This window comes from Nycticebus coucang, chromosome 7, assembly GCF_027406575.1.
Source record: "Nycticebus coucang isolate mNycCou1 chromosome 7, mNycCou1.pri, whole genome shotgun sequence".
NCBI classification, from domain to species: Eukaryota; Metazoa; Chordata; class Mammalia; order Primates; family Lorisidae; genus Nycticebus; species Nycticebus coucang.
In genome coordinates, this window is record NC_069786.1 from 58,077,089 (window position 1) to 58,094,619 (window position 17,531).

At 39.1% G+C, this 17,531-nt stretch overlaps 1 protein-coding gene across 2 annotated transcripts in view; it reads right to left on the reverse strand.

The window, feature by feature from the left end:
* Positions 1-6,787: 6,787 nt before the first annotated feature.
* Positions 6,788-17,531, reverse strand: part of IFIH1 (interferon induced with helicase C domain 1) — a 66,987-nt gene continuing 56,243 nt past the window's right edge. For both annotated transcript variants that reach the window (XM_053597771.1, XM_053597772.1), the window contains 3 exons: positions 7,778-7,968; positions 7,177-7,267; positions 6,788-7,085 (listed from right to left, as the gene is read on the reverse strand). In XM_053597771.1, the coding sequence (XP_053453746.1) occupies positions 6,906-7,085; positions 7,177-7,267; positions 7,778-7,968 (462 nt within the window). In that variant the 3' untranslated portion in view covers positions 6,788-6,905. The remainder of the gene's footprint in view (positions 7,086-7,176; positions 7,268-7,777; positions 7,969-17,531) is intronic.

Consider the following 17,531-nt stretch of genomic DNA (forward strand, 5'->3'; position numbering starts at 1 on the left):
TAATGCAATTCCTATTAAAGCTCCATTGTCAGACTTTAAAGATCTTGAAAAAATAATACTTCGTTTTATATGGAATCAGAAAAAAACCTCGAATAGCCAAAACATTACTGAGCAATAAAAACAAAGTAGGAGGAATCACACTACCAGACCTGAGACTGTACTATAAATCCATAGTGATCAAAACAGCATGGTGCTGGCACAAAAGCAGAGAAGTAGATGTCTGGAACAGAATAGAGAACCAAGAGATGGATCCAGCTACTTACCGTTATTTGATCTTTGACAAGCCAATTAAAAACATTCAGTGGGGAAAAGATTCCCTATTTAACAAATGGTGCTGGGTAAACTGGCTGGCAACCTGTAGAAGATTGAAACTGGACCCACACCTTTCACCATTAACTAAGATAGACTCTCACTGGATAAAAGATTTAAATTTAAAACATGAAACTATAAAAGTACTTGAAGAAAGTGCAGGGAAAACTCTTGAAGGAATCGGCCTGGGTGAATATTTTATGAGGAGGACTCCCCAGGCAATTGAAGCAGTATCAAAAATACACTACTGGGACCTGATCAAACTAAAAAGCTTCTGCACAGCCAAGAACATAGTAAGTAAAGCAAGCAGACGGCCCTCAGAATGGGAGAAAATATTTGCAGGTTATACCTCCCATAAAGGTCTAATAACCAGAATCCACAGAGAACTCAAACATATAAGCAAGAAAAGAACAAGTGATCCCATCTCAGGGTGGGCAAGGGACTTGAAGAGAAACTTCTCTAAAGAAGCCGGACGCAAGATCTACAAACACATGAAAAAAAGCTCATCATTCTTAATCATCAGAGAAATGCAAATCAAAACTACTCTGAGATATCACCTAAGCCAGTAAGAGTAGCCCACATAACAAAATCACAAAACCATAAATGTTGGCATGGATGTGGAGGAAATGCCCACTAATACGTTTCTTCTGGAAGGATGTTTGGAGAATACTTAGAGACCTAAAAATAGACCTGCCATTCAATCCTATAATTCCTTTACTAGGTTTATACCCAGAAGACCAAAAGTCACAATATAACAAAGACATCTGTACCAGAATGTTTATTGCAGCCCAATTTATAATTGCTAAGTCATGGAAGAAGCCCAAGTGCCCATCGACCCACCAATGGACTAACAAATTGTGGTACATGTATACCATGGAATACTATGCAGCCTTAAAGAAAGATGGAGACTTTACCTCTTTCATGTTTACATGGATGGAGCTGGAACATATTCTTCTTAGCAAAGTATCTCAGGAAAGGAAGTAAAAGTATCCAATGTACTCAGCCCTAGTATGAAGCTAAATTATAGCTTTCACATGAAGACTATAACCCAACTATAGCACAAGACTATGGGGAAAGGGCCAAGGAAGGGGAAGGGAGGGGGGAGGTTTTGGTGGAGGGAGAGTAATGGGTGGGGCCACATCTATGGTGCATCTTAGAATGGGTACAGGTGATTGCACTAATGTACACAGCTATGATTTAACAATAAAAAAATAAAATTATGAACTAATATATGGGGCTCACCACTGCCCACATTTTATCTTCAAATGAGATGCTTATACAATGATTAATTTCCTGTAAAGAGGAATTTGGTAATACTTTGTGTGAAAATTTCTAAAAATTATAAATATCTGCAGTGCTTTCTATTTTGTTTTTATTTTATAATCTATGACTTGAGAAAAAAACTTTAGAGATTTAGAAACAAATAAAATACAACATCATTTGTGCTGGACAAAAATTAGTACTGATATGCTATAACCCAGGTTTTCATTCTCTCTCACTCTCTTTCTCTTGTAGGTGATGACTGGGTCAGTAGAATAGCATATTACATTTTTCTGGAAGATTATCACAGGGTTTATTAAAATGGTGTTTTATATTTTTATAATAGACCTACTTAAGTACCCTAGCCACTTGATGAATAAATATTTATATTTATGTTGATACTTGTCTTTTTGATATGCCCATAGATGGTCTGACCATTGAATTCTGCTGGTAACTACTGAATAGTGTATGCATAGCAATAAAAGTTTATTACAGGTGCTATGTACTTCTTGGGAGAAGTCCTCTAGGCTAACCATTGATGGAAGTCAGGGGCAGAGGAACTCTGTATATATCCTACTTAAATCTTAAACATAGATTTAAAATTTACCATTATTTTGCTATACTTAGAACTGCAGCTACTGCAGCTGCTCCTGCTCTTCCAGCAACTCCTGCTACTGCACAATGTCTGACAATTAAGTTCACAAACTTGCCATCATGTCCTTACATTGGCAGCACTGTATAAACAATTCAGTAAGGTTTCATAACTTTGGTATATTGGTGTCTTGCAGTTGTGCTCGTATTATCATGTGGCAGTGTCTTGGTGAGTGGCATTTATTATTGCTTTTGCATGTTTTTTGCACTATCATTGAGATTGTTGGACCTTGAATTAGAGTAAACAAACATTTGTAAATTTCTTGTTAAACTTGGCAAGAGAGGAAGCAAAATGAGAGCCATGTTAGTCTAAATTTATGGGGATAATGCCATGAAGAAAAGGGCAGTCTACAAATGGATTAAACGTTTTCTGACAGGAAGGAAATCGTCATTGATGAAAAGCAGTCCGGGAAGCCAATAACGAGCAGAACTGATGACAACATTGCAAATTTTATCAAATTGCATGTTAGCAGTGTTGGCTACTGTGAGAAGCATAGAAGACCAGTAAACATCAATAGAGAATCAGGAAAATCTTAACTGAAAGTCTTGGCCAACAACTTATGCCTCTTGTATCAACTTACACAGCACTGTCCATGTGGGAGTTTTTAGACAGTAAATAAATAACTGTTATAACACCCTCCCTACTCACCTGATATGGCTCCCAGTGACTTTTTCTTTACCCAAATATAAAAGAAATATTAAAATGAAGACATTATGATAAAATTCAGGACATCAAGGGTAATACAGTGACAGCTTTGATGGCCATTCCAGGAAAAACAGTTCCAAAATTGCTTTGATGGGTGGACTAGGAGCTAGCAGCATCAGTGCATAGCTTCCCAAGGGGAGTATTTTGAAAGAGACCATGGTGATATTCAGTATGAAATATATAGCACCTTTTGTAGGATGAGTTCATGAGCTTAATTATCTAAATTTGTATTCTACACATTAACTCCTACAATGTGCTGATTACTATGTTCAATACAATATCCAAATATTTTCATGATATGGTATTTCAAGGTTGGTATTAATTCCCTATGGTTTTAGAAAGATTAAGTGACTTGCCCAAGTCACAAAGTTAGTAAGGATCCAAATTTAAGTCTGTCTCATTCCACCCTGTCCCCATTAAAACAAAGAGATAAACTCATGTATCAAGTAAGTCTAATTAAATAGAAACATGCAAACTGAAGAATGCAGAGACAGTTTACGGTCATTTCAAATTAACTTCATAACTCTTAGAAGTAAATAAAATAATTTTCTTGTTTTTATTTTATCATTATGACTCACATAATTGTTAACCAGAATGTGGAAGTGAGTGAATAACACTCTTCTTACATTTTGTCTCTATTCCAGTTTTGAAAATGTGAACTGAGTTAGATTCTGGAAAGTGATGTTTGAATTTCGACTTTGAAGACCATACTGGATATTGAGCTGGAGAACAACTGTTAATCATACACAAAGGCACACATTTGAAAAAGGATAAGAATGGCCACAGGAAACGGTAGCAAAAGTATTTGGTACAAAGTGTCAGCAATACCCCAATGAACAATTTACTTTGGAGTTGGACAATTTTATCACTCTCTATTGTTCCTCTCCATCAGCACATGTTTGTTTGAACCTCTTATGTCTTTTCTCCTCCCTCCTTTCTTCCAAGACAGGCTCTTGCTTTGTCACTCAGGCTGCAGTGTAGTGGTGCTATCATAGCTCACAGAAGCCTCTAACTCCTGGACTCAAGTGATCCTTCTGCCTCAGACTCCCAAGTAGCTAGGACTACAGGCATATCTAACTAAATTTTTATTTTATTTTATTTTTTAAATATCTAGTAGAGATGAGGTCTCATTGTGTTGCCATGTTGCTCAGGCTGGCTTGGCCTCAAACCCCTGGCCTCATGCAATCCTCTGGTCTCGGCTTCCCAAAGTGCTGGGATTACAGGCATGAACCACTGCCCACAGGAAGCCTCTTGCACCTTAAGCGCAAGAATGGAAAAGAGAAACTCCAATCTGCCTTGGCTTTATGTTCTACTGAAATGAACAAAATACCCCAAACTTTAATTTTCTAAAGCATAACTCTCCACTCAAGACTATACAATTGCAGTGAGGAAAATACCACTCTTAGGAGACAATAGCATGTTTCACTTTCAAATGTTACATATGACATGCACTGATCAATTCTTCTTTGGGGAACCATTTCTCAGGCGGGTTTCTCTTGCCTCAATGAATGCCTTACATTCAAGATATTCGCACAAACTTTAAACTACTGTATTTAATTTCAAATGATCTGAAATGATCTCAGACTTTGGGTTTATGCTTCATATTTCTTATCCACAAGTTCCGCCAATGGTCTGTTACCTCAGAAATGCTTGTTCTAAAATATCCTAACATTTTGGGGCCTGTTGAACCTACCTCCAGTAATATGACTCCAAGAGGGTACCTGTTGTGTGAGATGCTGACAATGTGCTTTTATAGACATAAGCTACATTCAAACGTGTGATGTATTCAGCAAGTATTTAGCTCATAGCTGCTGTCATTGCAAGTCATTAGACAAGGTCTTAAAATGAAATCAGCCTGGGAGCCCAGAAGCTTGGACTAAGAGAATGCTTTAGTTGTAAGAGACCTTTGATACCATTTAATCCAACCTCTCAGTTTCCAGGGGGAAGAAATAGAAGTTGCTCAAAGTCATCTAACCAGCTGAAGGTCTTATGGATGCCAAAACCTAGGCCTTCTAACTCCCAGGTTGATGTCTATGTGTCATGAGCATATTCTGTAAGGGACTCTGAAATAATCACACCGACCTGCTTAGTAATAATCACCTGAAATATTACAACAATTACAATTACTTTTTGAATAAAATGTATGCACCTGAAAAATGTATTATAAAACTTTAATTGAAAAAAGTTAGTGGAAAACAGAGATGAAAAAAACCTGATATTTGTTGACACCTCAAAAACAGTCTACATATGTTACAGTAGTACATTTAGCTATTTTATGCCTTTGCTTTCTTGCATAGTTTCCAAAACATTCTACAAGTCAGCTGGAGTTTTAAAAAGTATTTTAAGAAAACCACCATCTTCTTTTGTTCTCTTGCATATTCAAGATATCTGAATGGTTAATATTCATTTTTGCTTCAGTCTTATCAAAAGAAGGTTCAAAATTACTATAAGGTGAATTCAATTAACCTATTGAATTTGCAGAAGAATTTTCTTTTTACATCTTCCAACATTTTGTTTCTCCTCAGTCACAGGAAATAACTGTTGCTGTGGAGCAAACCATCTGTGAGAGCTGGTTAGTGTCGGTTATGATAAAATGGTCAGTTGCGTTTTTTTATCTCAATTATGTGGCTCTTCCATGTCAAAGACGCTGGTCTTCTATTGGGAGGATGCCCTGTAGTGCAGACTTCTGGCCTGTGTTCATCTCCAAATGATCACACTTCCTTCAAAAACACCAAAATGTCACAGCCACAGAGAGGTTGCTCTTCTGCCTGGGTCTGGGAAGGCGCAGCTACAGCATTTTCTCTTTAATAACACCCAGCAAGGTTCACAGGATGGTGAGCTTCTCTCCAGGGACACAGGTAATCTTGGAGGTATTCATATCTAGTCCGGATTTATTCACCACTCTGTCTTTAGGTAGTTTCTTGCATAACGTTGTTTGTGGAAGATAAGGCTAAGGAAGTATGCCTTAGATTAGATGAGGCTGCTTCTTAATCATACCATGTCTTTCAAGGTGCTTTGTGTTTTTTAAAGTGCTTTCCTATGGACACATATGTCATTTCATCACAAAGATTGGGCAAGCACTGTGGGAGGCAGAATTCTCAGATGCTCCTAAGATTCCCACCTGCTGGTGTGAGGCCCTGCATAATACCTACACCTTGAGTGTGGGCAGCACCCATGGATGTGATGGGATTGCCACTTCTGTGATTACAATGAAGTCATATAAGACTATCTGAGCAGACTTCAGAGAGAGATTCTCCTGCTGGCCTTGAAGAATTAACTATCTGTGCTGGGAAAGTGCCTTGAGCAGGCCCTATGGTAAGGGCGTTGAGGGGCTGAGAGAGACTGCCAGTGGACAGCCAGCAGGAAAACAGATGGGAGGAGACAAATCCTGCCAACAATCTCAGTGATCTCAGACACAGGTTCTTCTCCCAGTGCCTCTGGGTGAGAACACAGTCTGGCTGACACCTTGATTTTAGCATTGGGAGAACCTGAGCAGAGGAGCCTGCCAAGCCTTCTGACCTATAGAACATGCACTATAAAAAAAATGGGTATTGTTTTAAGCCACTAAACACGTGGCAGTTTCCTATGCAGCAATAGAAAATTAATAAAATGCGAAGGCAGACAGTATTATAACCATTTCAAGAATTAAGAGACTGGTTCAGAAAGAGGAACTGCTTTGCCCAGTTTTATTCTGAAAATTAGAATAGAACTATGATTGGTACCTTGGATTCTTATTACATTTCAGCATTCTTTCCACAGAACTATAATGTTCTTCACTAATGAGCATTATTGGTGGATTTCCTTTACCCCTGCCCACCAAAAAGATGGATAATTGCAAGCATAATATATTGTGTTCCTATACAGATTAAAGCAATGGTTTTATTAACTTGCCCATCACTTCTGTAGTATCATAAAACATTAGTCATAATCATGTCAAATACTAAATTGATAGTATTTTAAAAGAATCTTCATTCAAATGCTAATCTTCATCACTAAGCAAACAACACTGAGAGTAATCAAGATCGGGAAATCTTATAGGCAGTTCAGCCCACTTTTCGTATTGCTTCTTTGTTGGATTATTTTTGAAAGCCACTACAAAATTTCTTATTTTGAGGCAAGGCAAATCTAAGCCTTTGTGTACCATCATTGTTCCCCAAGCCTGGAAAACAAAAGAGAGAGGAAGAGGAAAAATTAAATGCATATCTAATAATCAAACATTCCTTTTAACCAAAGTAAAGGAATTTACTCACTTGGCCACATTTGCAGATAATCTCTTCATTTGTTTGATAGTCGGGAAACTTCTTTTTCAGTGCTTTGTTTTCTCTCATGATGTAGAGTTCCCTAAAATTATCAAGGAAAAAGAAACATCACTGAGAACCAGCAAAATACCATTATGCAGCCCTTGGGCTGTTGGACATGAGCTCATCCATATGCAGGCATTGTCCCACGCCTCATTCCTTCCCTCCCTCCAGCTTCCCGGGATCATCACAGCAAATTAGACAGATGTTCCCTTTCTACACACACCTCTTAAGGGGCACGTTGCCTTTTGTGACCTCTTTCAAGTCTGTTGGTTACTTTAACTTGACTCTAGTTCTTCAAAATTTTGAGAACAAATATGAGCACGCAGGAATTATGTGCCTTAGACCAACATGGCTTTGCTTCTTACCCTGCTCCTTTCCTACCTCAGGATTGTTCATTTAAAACTTAGACATTGGAAATGGGGATATAATATAAAAGGAGGGAAAATTGTGAAAAAGGATCTTATTTTTACTGTGTTTTGTAGAACATTTACAATACATCCTGCTGTAACTCTTGCAGAGAAATTTAAACGATGGGTTTTTCTGGACTCACTTGAATTCTGGTGTCATATTGACATGATGCATCTTCTCAATTATGTGGATATCTTCCCCAGAACAGGCTTCCACACCGCAGTTTTTGCAAAGGAAAGTTATCAGCGATGGGTTTTGCTTATAATGCTTTGCGATACTTCTCTTGATTTTCATTTTCTTTTCCATTATACTTTGCATCTGTAATTCCAAAATCTGCATATAGAAAGGAAAGATTAATGTTTCCCCCCACACACACAATTTCATCAAAGTCTCCTGAAATGTGGAAATCTTAGATAGTTGTGAAAATATACACTTTGTTCATGGTCTAGGAAATAAGAATAATGAGGCAATATAGTCCTAAAAGAATTTAGTATATAACTGTCCCCTGTAATCATGAAAATGTAGAACCCTCAGGTGTTCAAAAACCAGACCATTTAATCTAGAAAAGTTCTATTTTGAGAAAGTCCTTAGCAATATTCAATAACAACAACAACAAAAAAACTCTCCCTCTAGCACAGGCACTAGTTTTAATTCGGTCACATAAACAGGTCTAAACTTCCTTCCACACAGAATTTCTTTAAAGAAATCTACATCGCTATTATCCATAGTCTTCTTTAATTTTTGCTAAGCACGCCAGTTCCTTTAGCCTTTCTTCACACATATTTTCAGACCCTTTACCATCAGCCATTGAAATGTATGAAGGGATTGAGTATAATGCCCAGCAAGTCTTCTTAAAAATTAGAAAGCAAGTAAGTATACCTTTTTCCATTTCTGTCTCCTTATTTCCCTGCTAAAATGAGAACATGGAAGTTGAAATTATAAAACCCATCTTTGACCTTAAGAATCAAAGTCCAAGTATTCTCCAAACATCCTTCCAGAAGGAACTATTAGTGTGCATTCCCACCAGCAGTGTAGAAGTGTGCCCTTTTCTCCACATCCACGCCAACATCTCTGGTTTGGGGATTTTGTTATGTGGGCTAATCTTACTGGGGTTAGGTGATATCTCAAAGTAGTTTTTTTTTTTTTATTGTTGGGGATTCATTGAGGGTACAATAAGCCAGGTTACACTGATTGCAATTGTTAGGTAAAGTCCCTCTTGCAATCATGTCTTGCCCCCATAAAGTGTGACACACACCAAGGCCCCACCCACCTCCCTCCTTCCCTCTTTCTGTTTCCCCCCATAACCATAATTCTCATTAATTGTCCTCATATCAAAATTGAGTACATAGGATTCATGCTTCTCCATTCTTGTGATGCTTTACTAAGAATAATGTCTTCCGCCTCCATCCAGGTTAATATGAAGGATGTAAAGTCTCCATTTTTCTTAATGGCTGAATAGTATTCCATGGTGTACATATACCACAGCTTGTTAATCCATTCCTGGGTTGGTGGGCATTTAGGCTGTTTCCACATTTTGGCGATTGTAAATTGAGCTGCAATAAACAGTCTAGTACAAGTGTCCTTATGATAAAAGGATTTCTTTCCTTCTGGGTAGATGCCCAGTAATGGGATTGCAGGATCAAATGGGAGGTCTAGCTTGAGTGCTTTGAGGTTTCTCCATACTTCCTTCCAGAAAGGTTGTACTAGTTTGCAGTCCCACCAGCAGTGTAAAAGTGTTCCCTTCTCTCCACATCCACGCCAGCATCTGCAGTTTTGAGATTTTGTGATGTGGGCCATTCTCACTGGGGTTAGATGTTATCTCAGGGTTGTTTTGATTTGCATTTCTCTAATGTATAGAGATAATGAACATTTTTTCATGTGTTTCTTAGCCATTCGTCTGTCATCTTTAGAGAAAGTTCTATTCATGTCTCTTGCCCATTGATATAAGGGATTGTTGGCTTTTTTCATGTGGATTAATTTGAGTTCTCTATAGATCCTAGCTATCAAGCTTTTGTCTGATTGAAAATATGCAAATATCCTTTCCCATTGTGTAGGTTGTCTCTTTGCTTTGGTTATTGTCTCCTTAGCTGTACAGAAGCTTTTCAGTTTAATGAAGTCCCATTTGTTGATTTTTGTTGTTGTTGCAATTGCCATGGCAGTCTTCTTCATGAAGTCTTCCCCCAGGCCAATATCTTCCAGTGTTTTTCCTATGCTTTCTTGGAGGATTTTTATTGTTTCATGCCTTAAGTTTAAGTCCTTTATCCATCTTGAATCAATTTTTGTGAGTGGGGAAAGGTGTGGGTCCAGTTTCAGTCTTTTACATGTAGACATCCAGTTCTCCCAACACCATTTATTGAATAGGGAGTCTTTCCCCCAAGGTATGTTCTTGTTTGGTTCATCAAAGATTAGGTGGTTGTAAAATGTTAGTTTCATTTCTTGGTTTTCAATTCGATTCCAAGTGTCTATGTCTCTGTTTTTGTGCCAGTACCATGCTGTCTTGAGCACTATGGCTTTGTAGTACAGACTAAAATCTGGTATGCTGATGCCCCCAGCTTTATTTATGTTACAGAGAACTGCCTTAGCTATACGGGTTTTTTTCTGGTTCCATACAAAACGCAGAATCATTTTTTCCAAATCTTGAAAGTACGATGTTGGTATTTTGATAGGAATGGCATTGAATAGGTAGATTGCTTTGGGAAGTATAGACATTTCAACAATGTTGATTCTTCCAAGCCATGAGCATGGTATGTTCTTCCATTTGTTAATATCCTCTGCTATTTCCTTTCTGAGGAGTTCATAGTTTTCTTTATAGAGGTCCTTCACCTCCTTCATTAGGTATATTCCTAGGTATTTCATTTTCTTTGAGACTATGGTGAAGGGAGTTGTGTCCTTAATTAGCTTCTCATCTTGACTGTTATTGGCGTATACAAAGGCTACTGACTTGTGGACATTGATTTTATATCCTGAAACATTACTGTATTTTTTGATGACTTCTAGGAGTCTTGTGGTTGAGTCTTTGGGGTTCTCTAAGTATAAGATGATGTCGTCAGCAAAAAGGGAGAGTTTGACCTCCTCTGCTCCCATATGGATACGCTTTATTTCCTTGTCTTACCTAATTGTATTGGCTAGAACTTCCAGCACTACGTTGAATAGTAAAGGTGACAGAGGACAACCTTGTCTGGTTCCAGTTCTAAGAGGAAAAGCTTTGAGTTTTACTCCATTCAGTAAAATATTGGCTGTGGGTTTGTCATAGATAGCTTCAATCAGTTTTAGAAATGTGCCACCTATGCCTATACTCTTCAGTGTTCTAATTAGAAAAGGATGCTGGATTTTATCAAATGCTTTTTCTGCATCTATTGAGAGGATCATGTGATCTTTATTTTTGCCTCTGTTAATATGATGGATAACGTTTATAGACTTGTGTATGTTAAACCAGCCTTGCATCCCTGGGATGAAGCCTACTTGATCATGATGAATGACTTTTTTGATGATAAGCTGTAATCTATTGGCTAGGATTTTGTTGAGAATTTTTGTGTCTATGTTCATGAGTGAGATTGGTCTGAAATTCTCCTTTTTCTTTGGGTCTTTTCCTGGTTTTGGTATCAGGGTGATGTTTGCTTCATAGAATGTGTTGGGGAAGATCCCTTCTTCCTCAATTTTTTGGAATAATTTCTGCAGTACAGGAATAAGCTCTTCCTTGAAGGTTTGATAGAATTCTGGAGTGAAGCCATCTGGACCAGGGCATTTTTTGTTTGGAAGATTTTTTATTGTTTCTTTGATCTCAGTGCTTGAAATTGGTCTGTTCAGGAGCTCTATTTCTTCCTGGCTGAGTCTAGGGAGAGGGTGTGATTCCAAATATTGATCCATTTCTTTCACATTGTCAAATTTCTGGGCATAGAGTTTCTGGTAGTATTCAGAGATGATCTCTTGTATCTCTGTGGGATCAGTTGTTATTTCCCCTTTATCATATCCCATTGAGGTTACTAGAGATTTTACTTTTCTATTCCTCGTTAGTCTGGCCAATGGTTTATCTATTTTATTTATTTTTTCAAAAAACCAACTCCATGTTTCATTAATTTTCTGAATGATTCTTTTGTTTTCAATTTCATCGATCTCTGATTTGATTTTGGATATTTCTTTTCTTCTACTGAGTTAAGGCTTAGATTGTTCTTCTTTTTCCAATTCCATAAGATCTCTTGTGAGATTGTTGATGTGCCCTCTTTCTGTTTTTCGAATGTAGGAATCTAAAGCAATGAATTTTCCACTCAAAACTGCTTTTGCAGTATCCCACAGGTTTTGGTAGCTTGTGTCTTCATTGTTGTTATGCTCAAGGAAGTTAATGATTTCCTGTTTTATTTCTTCCTTCACCCATCTGCTATTCAACAGAAGATTGTTTAATTTCCATGCCTTTGGGTGGGGTCGAGCATTTTTGTTAGAGTTGAGTTCCACCTTTAGTGCCTTATGGTCTGAGAAGATACAAGGTAAAATTTCAATTCTTTTGATTCTGTTGATATTTGTTTTGTGTCCCAGGATATGATCAATTTTGGAGAATGTTCCATGGGGTGATGAGAAGAAAGTATATTCTTTATCTTTGGGATGGAGTGTTTTATATGCGTCTATCAAGCACAGTTGTTCTAGGGTCTCATTTAAGTCTCTTATATCCTTGTTTAATTTCTGTTTAGAGGATCTGTCCAGCTCTGTAAGAGGAGTGTTAAGGTCCCCTGTTATTATGGTATTATCAGATATCATATTGCTCAGACTCAGTAAGGTCTGTTTCAAGAATCTGGGAGCATTTAAATTGGGTGCATAGATATTTAGAATTGAAATGTCTTCTTGTTCTATTTTTCCCTTGACCAATATAAAGTGACCATCTTTGTCTTTTTTGACTTTAGTTGCTTTAAATCCACATGTATCTGAAAATAAGATTGCAACTCCTCTTTCCTTCTGAATGCCATTTGCCTGAAAAATTGTCTTCCAACCCTTGACTCGGAGCTTTAATTTGTCTTTTGAAGCCAGGTGTGTTTCTTGCAGACAGCAAATGGATGGCTTGTGTTTTTTAATCCAGTCAACCAATCTATGTCTCTTCAGTGGGGAATTCAAGCCATTAACATTTATTGAGATAATTGATAAGTGTGGTCGTATTCTATTCGTCTTATTTTGTGAGAGTCCATTGCTTAGTTTTATCTTTTGCATCAGTGTGGAGGTTTGGTTCTGTCCTTTAATTTCTGAGTTCTTACTTTGCTGCTGATCCATTGTGGTGGTCAGTGTGCAGAACAGGTTGAAGTATTTCCTGTAGAGGTGGTCTTATTGTGGCAAATTTCCTCAGTGTTTGTATATCCGTAAATGATTTGATTTCTCCGTCAATTTTGAAGCTTAGCTTAGCAGGGTACAGAATTCTGGGCTGGAAATTATTCTGTTTAAGTAGATTAAAGGTAGATGACCATTGTCTTCTTGCTTGGAAAGTTTCATTAGAGAAGTCTGCGGTCACTCTGATGGATTTGCCCCTGTAGGTCAACTGGCACTTACTCTTGGCAGCTTGCAGAATCTTTTCTTTTGTCTTGACTTTGGACAGGTTCATCACAATGTGTCTTGGAGAAGCTCGGTTAGAGTTGAGGCGACCTGGGGTCCGATATCCCTCTGAAAGCAGTGTGTCAGAATCTTTGGTGATATTTGGGAAATTTTCTTTTATAATATTCTCTACTATGGCTTCCATTCCCCTGGGGCATTCTTCTTTCCCTTCTGGGATTCCTATAACTCCGATGTTGGAACGCTTCATAAAGTCCCATAATTCTGACAGTGAACATTTTGCTTTCTCTCTCTTCTTTTCTGCCTCTTTTACTGTCTGAGTTATCTCAAGAACTTTGTCTTCTACCTCTGAAATTCTTTCTTCTGCATGGTCTAACCTGTTGCTGATACTTTCCATTACATCTTTAAGTTCCCTGATTGACTGTTTCATTTCCTTTAGCTCTGCTATATCCTTTTTATATTCATATCGTTCATCTCTGATTTTATTCTGTTTTTGGATTTCCTTTTGGTTATTTTCCACTTTATTAGCAGTTTCCTTCATTGTTTCCATCATTTCTTTCATTGTTTTCAACATGTGTATTCTAAATTCCCTTTCTGTCATTCCTAACATTTCTGTATAGGTGGAATCCTCTGCAGTAGCTACCTCATGGTCCCTTGGCGGGGTTGTTCTGGACTGGTGCTTCATGTTGCCTGGAGTTTTCTGCTGATTCTTCCTCATGGGTGATTTCTTTTATCTGTTTCCTTGCCCTAATTTTCCTTTCACTTCCTCTTGCTCTTTAAGTTCTCGTGCCTGTGGACCAAGGGGTACAGGACCAGAAGGGTGAGATGATTTAAGAGCAAAAAAGGGAATGAAAGGAAGGAGGACCGAGTGGTAAGAAAAAAAAAAAGAGAAAAATAGAGAAAGGAGAGGGGGTGGGTAAAAGGATATTGACAAAAAGAAGAGAGGCACAGAAAGAGGGAGACAGAGCAATATAGGTGTACAGTAGGGTACTTTGATACAACCTTAAAAAAAAAAACACCTTCTGGGGGTGCCCAGTTGGGTGGTTCCCTTGAGGTCAGCAGCTCTTTGCTAACCTGATCAGACACAGTATCCCACCTCCACCAAGTAGAGAGGAAAGACAAAAATGCTATAAATGAAACCAAAACAAGCAAACAGAAAACTTTGTGGGATAAAATTGGCTGGAAAAACCAAATAATAGCGGTAGAAACACTGACAAAAATGAAGTTCTAATAATTGAAATAGGCAGCAATGTGAAAGTATAATTAAACCAGAAAAATTGAGAAAGAAAAAGGATCTGTATGGAAAAGGTTGAACTTAGAAAACAAAACAACAATCCACAACATCAAAATAAAGAAAAAAAACAACCAAACCAAAAAAAAAAAAAAAACAAACACAACCAAAAACAAAGCAGTATGTATATGTTATTGAATATTGTCTGGGCAACACGTGGTCTTCTGGGGTATGAGATGTTAATCACAGTTCTGATATGACTGGAGGCTGCTAGTTTCTCAAACCCCAGCAGGTAGACACCCTAAATCTCTCTTCAGCCCACTTAAAAGGCACTTTGAACTTGTTCACTTACTGAGCAGAAGCTTTCTCAGGGAAGTGCTTGTCGCTGGAATCACTGCTGAAGTGGCTATCCACTTACCCTGTGTGTCAAAACTGGTCTCCCTCTGCCCCCGAGGGTTAGGGCTGCAAGGCGGCTCAGACCCCGCCCTTAGGCTCCTTGGTTGCTGGGTTACCAGCTCCCACCCAATTGCAGCTCTGCGACCCTGATGGCAGAGCTTGCCGGGGCAGAATGCTCACAATGTCTGCCTGTGACCCAGAGCCAAACACTATTAGCTCCGTCTGGCTCAGCGGCTCAAACTGGGGCCCTAGACAAAGGCCAAAGTTCTCCGCACTCCTGCTCAGGCTCTCCCCAAGGCAGTTCAGCTGAGTGCCAAGTCCAAAGACACCAAAACAGTTCACAGGTAAGGCCTTTCTGGTTTGCAGTCTCGCTGTTACTGAACTTACAGTTGCGGGCAGCTTTAGACGGATTGAACACACGCAACCACTTGCTGGTTTTCCACTGTTTTAGTCCTCCTCTTGAGGTGCAGAAGTCTCTCGCTGACTCCCTCTATCCTTGCAGGGGTGATGATAGGCAGATCCCACCAGCCAGAGATGCCTGGAGTCCTGTATCCCCAGACTCACGGTGCCCAGATGCAAGGAAGCTGTTACTCGGCTGCCATCTTGCTCCGCCTCCTCAAAGTAGTTTTGATTTGCATTTCTCTGATGATTAAGGATGATGAGCTTTTTTCTCATGTGTCTGTAGATCGTGCGTATGTCTTCTTTAGAGAAATTTCTCTTCAAGTCCCTTGCCCACCCTGAGATGGGATCATGTGTTCTTTTCTTGCTAATACGTTTGAGTTCTCTGTAGATTCTGGTTTTAGACCTTTATCAGAGGTATAACCTGCAAATATTTTCTCCCATTCGGAGGGCCGTCTGCTTGCTTTACTTACTATGTTCTTGGATGTGCAGAAGCTTTTTAGTTTGATCAGGTCCCAGTAGTGTATTTTTGATACTGCTTCAATTGCCTGGGGCGTCTTCCTCATAAAATATTCACCCAGGCCTAGTCCTTCAGGAATTTTCCCTGTACTTTCTTCAAGTATTTTTATAGTTTCATGTCTTAAGTTTAAATCTTTAATCCAATGAGAGTCTATCTTAGTTAATGGTGAAAGGTGTGGGTCCAGTTTCAGTATTCTACAGGGTTCTCTCTGGGAACTCAAGACAGCTTCTCTTCTGCAGAGGAATTTAGCAGGGTCAGAAACAAATTCCCACAAAGTTGTTCTGTTCTGTTAGTAACATCAACCAGGGGTGGGGCTGGAACTGAGTAAACACTCCCCAGCCTCTATCAAACACCCAAGGTTGTCAGGCCTCACTTCCCCCTGCTGGATAGAGGCAGAGCACAGCAGCCTGGCTGAGCAGAAATAGATTTCCTTGTGATTCAGGAAGGTGCAAAGACCTGGAGTATCTGTTCATTAGAGGCAACTGGATTGCCTCTAGTGAACCCTGCGGGGCTATCAGGGACTGGATGTGACAGAGGTGCAAGGTGGGGAATGAGGCATCAACCTTCCCAGACAAATCTATTTGCTGGGTGGGTCCTCCTGACTCCACGGAGCACTGGAGCAAGCCATATCTGAGTTGTCACCAGATCCCTGTGATCCGGGTGCCAAAGACCTTTTAAACTCTCCCACCTGAGACAGATGCTGACTGAGATAATTGATTTGGACCTTTTGAACTAAGCCAATCCCCGGGGACTATTCAAGTGGTGCCCTGGGTGTGTGGTTGTAGGAAGGTTTGTTCCTTTTCCAATTGTTGCCTATAGGGGGCAGGGTGACTTAATTGCTGGTATTTCTCCACAGCTGAGACTTCAACCCAGAGTAACTGTTTCACTAGGGTCAGACAGAGACCAGCTGAAAACAAGACAGAATCACTTAGCCCCACCACACAAAACAGGTCCCCAGTTTCTCAACCATAGCACTGTACGGGTCCTCAACAAAGCTTCAGGGGAAAAATCAAATGGTGTAAAACAATCCTGGGGCAGAATCAGTGGAAAAACTCTGGTAACATGAATAACCAGAATAGATCAACCCACCCACAAGGAAAGATATGGCAGATGTAACTGAAGATCTCATTCATAAACAGATGGCCAAGATGTCAGAAATTGAATTCAGAATTTGGATTGCAAACAAGATTAATAGAATGGAGGAAAATTTGGAATTAGAAATTCGAGGAGCAATTCAAAAGTCAGAATTAGAAATTCAAGGAGAAATTCAAAAATTGTCTCAAGAATTTAGCGAATTTAAAGACAAAACCACGAAAGATTCTGACATACTGAAGCAAGAATTTGCAGCCCTCCAAGATCTGAAAAATACAGTACAATCCCTCAGTAACAGAGTGGAGCAAGCAGAAAAAAGGATTTTTGACATTGATGACAAAGCCTTTGAACGCTTCCAAACTCTCAAAGAGGAAGAGAAATGGAGAGCAAAAACAGATCATTCTCTCATAGTGCTCTGAGATATTTCAAAGAAGGCTAATATCCACCTCATTGGAATCCTGAAACTGATGAAATGGCCCCTCGCTGGGCACAGAGGCCCTTCTCCATGAAATTATGAAAGAGAATTTTCCAGACATGCCAAGAGATTCCGAAATTCAGATAGCAGACAGTTTCAGAACCCCAGTATGACTCAAACCCAGTAAGATATCCCCTAGGCATATCATAATTAACTTCACTAAAGTTAATATGAAGGAGAAAATTCTGAAAGCAGCCAGGAGAAAGAAAACCATTACCTACAAAGGGAAGAATATTAGAATGACTGCAGATCTCTCT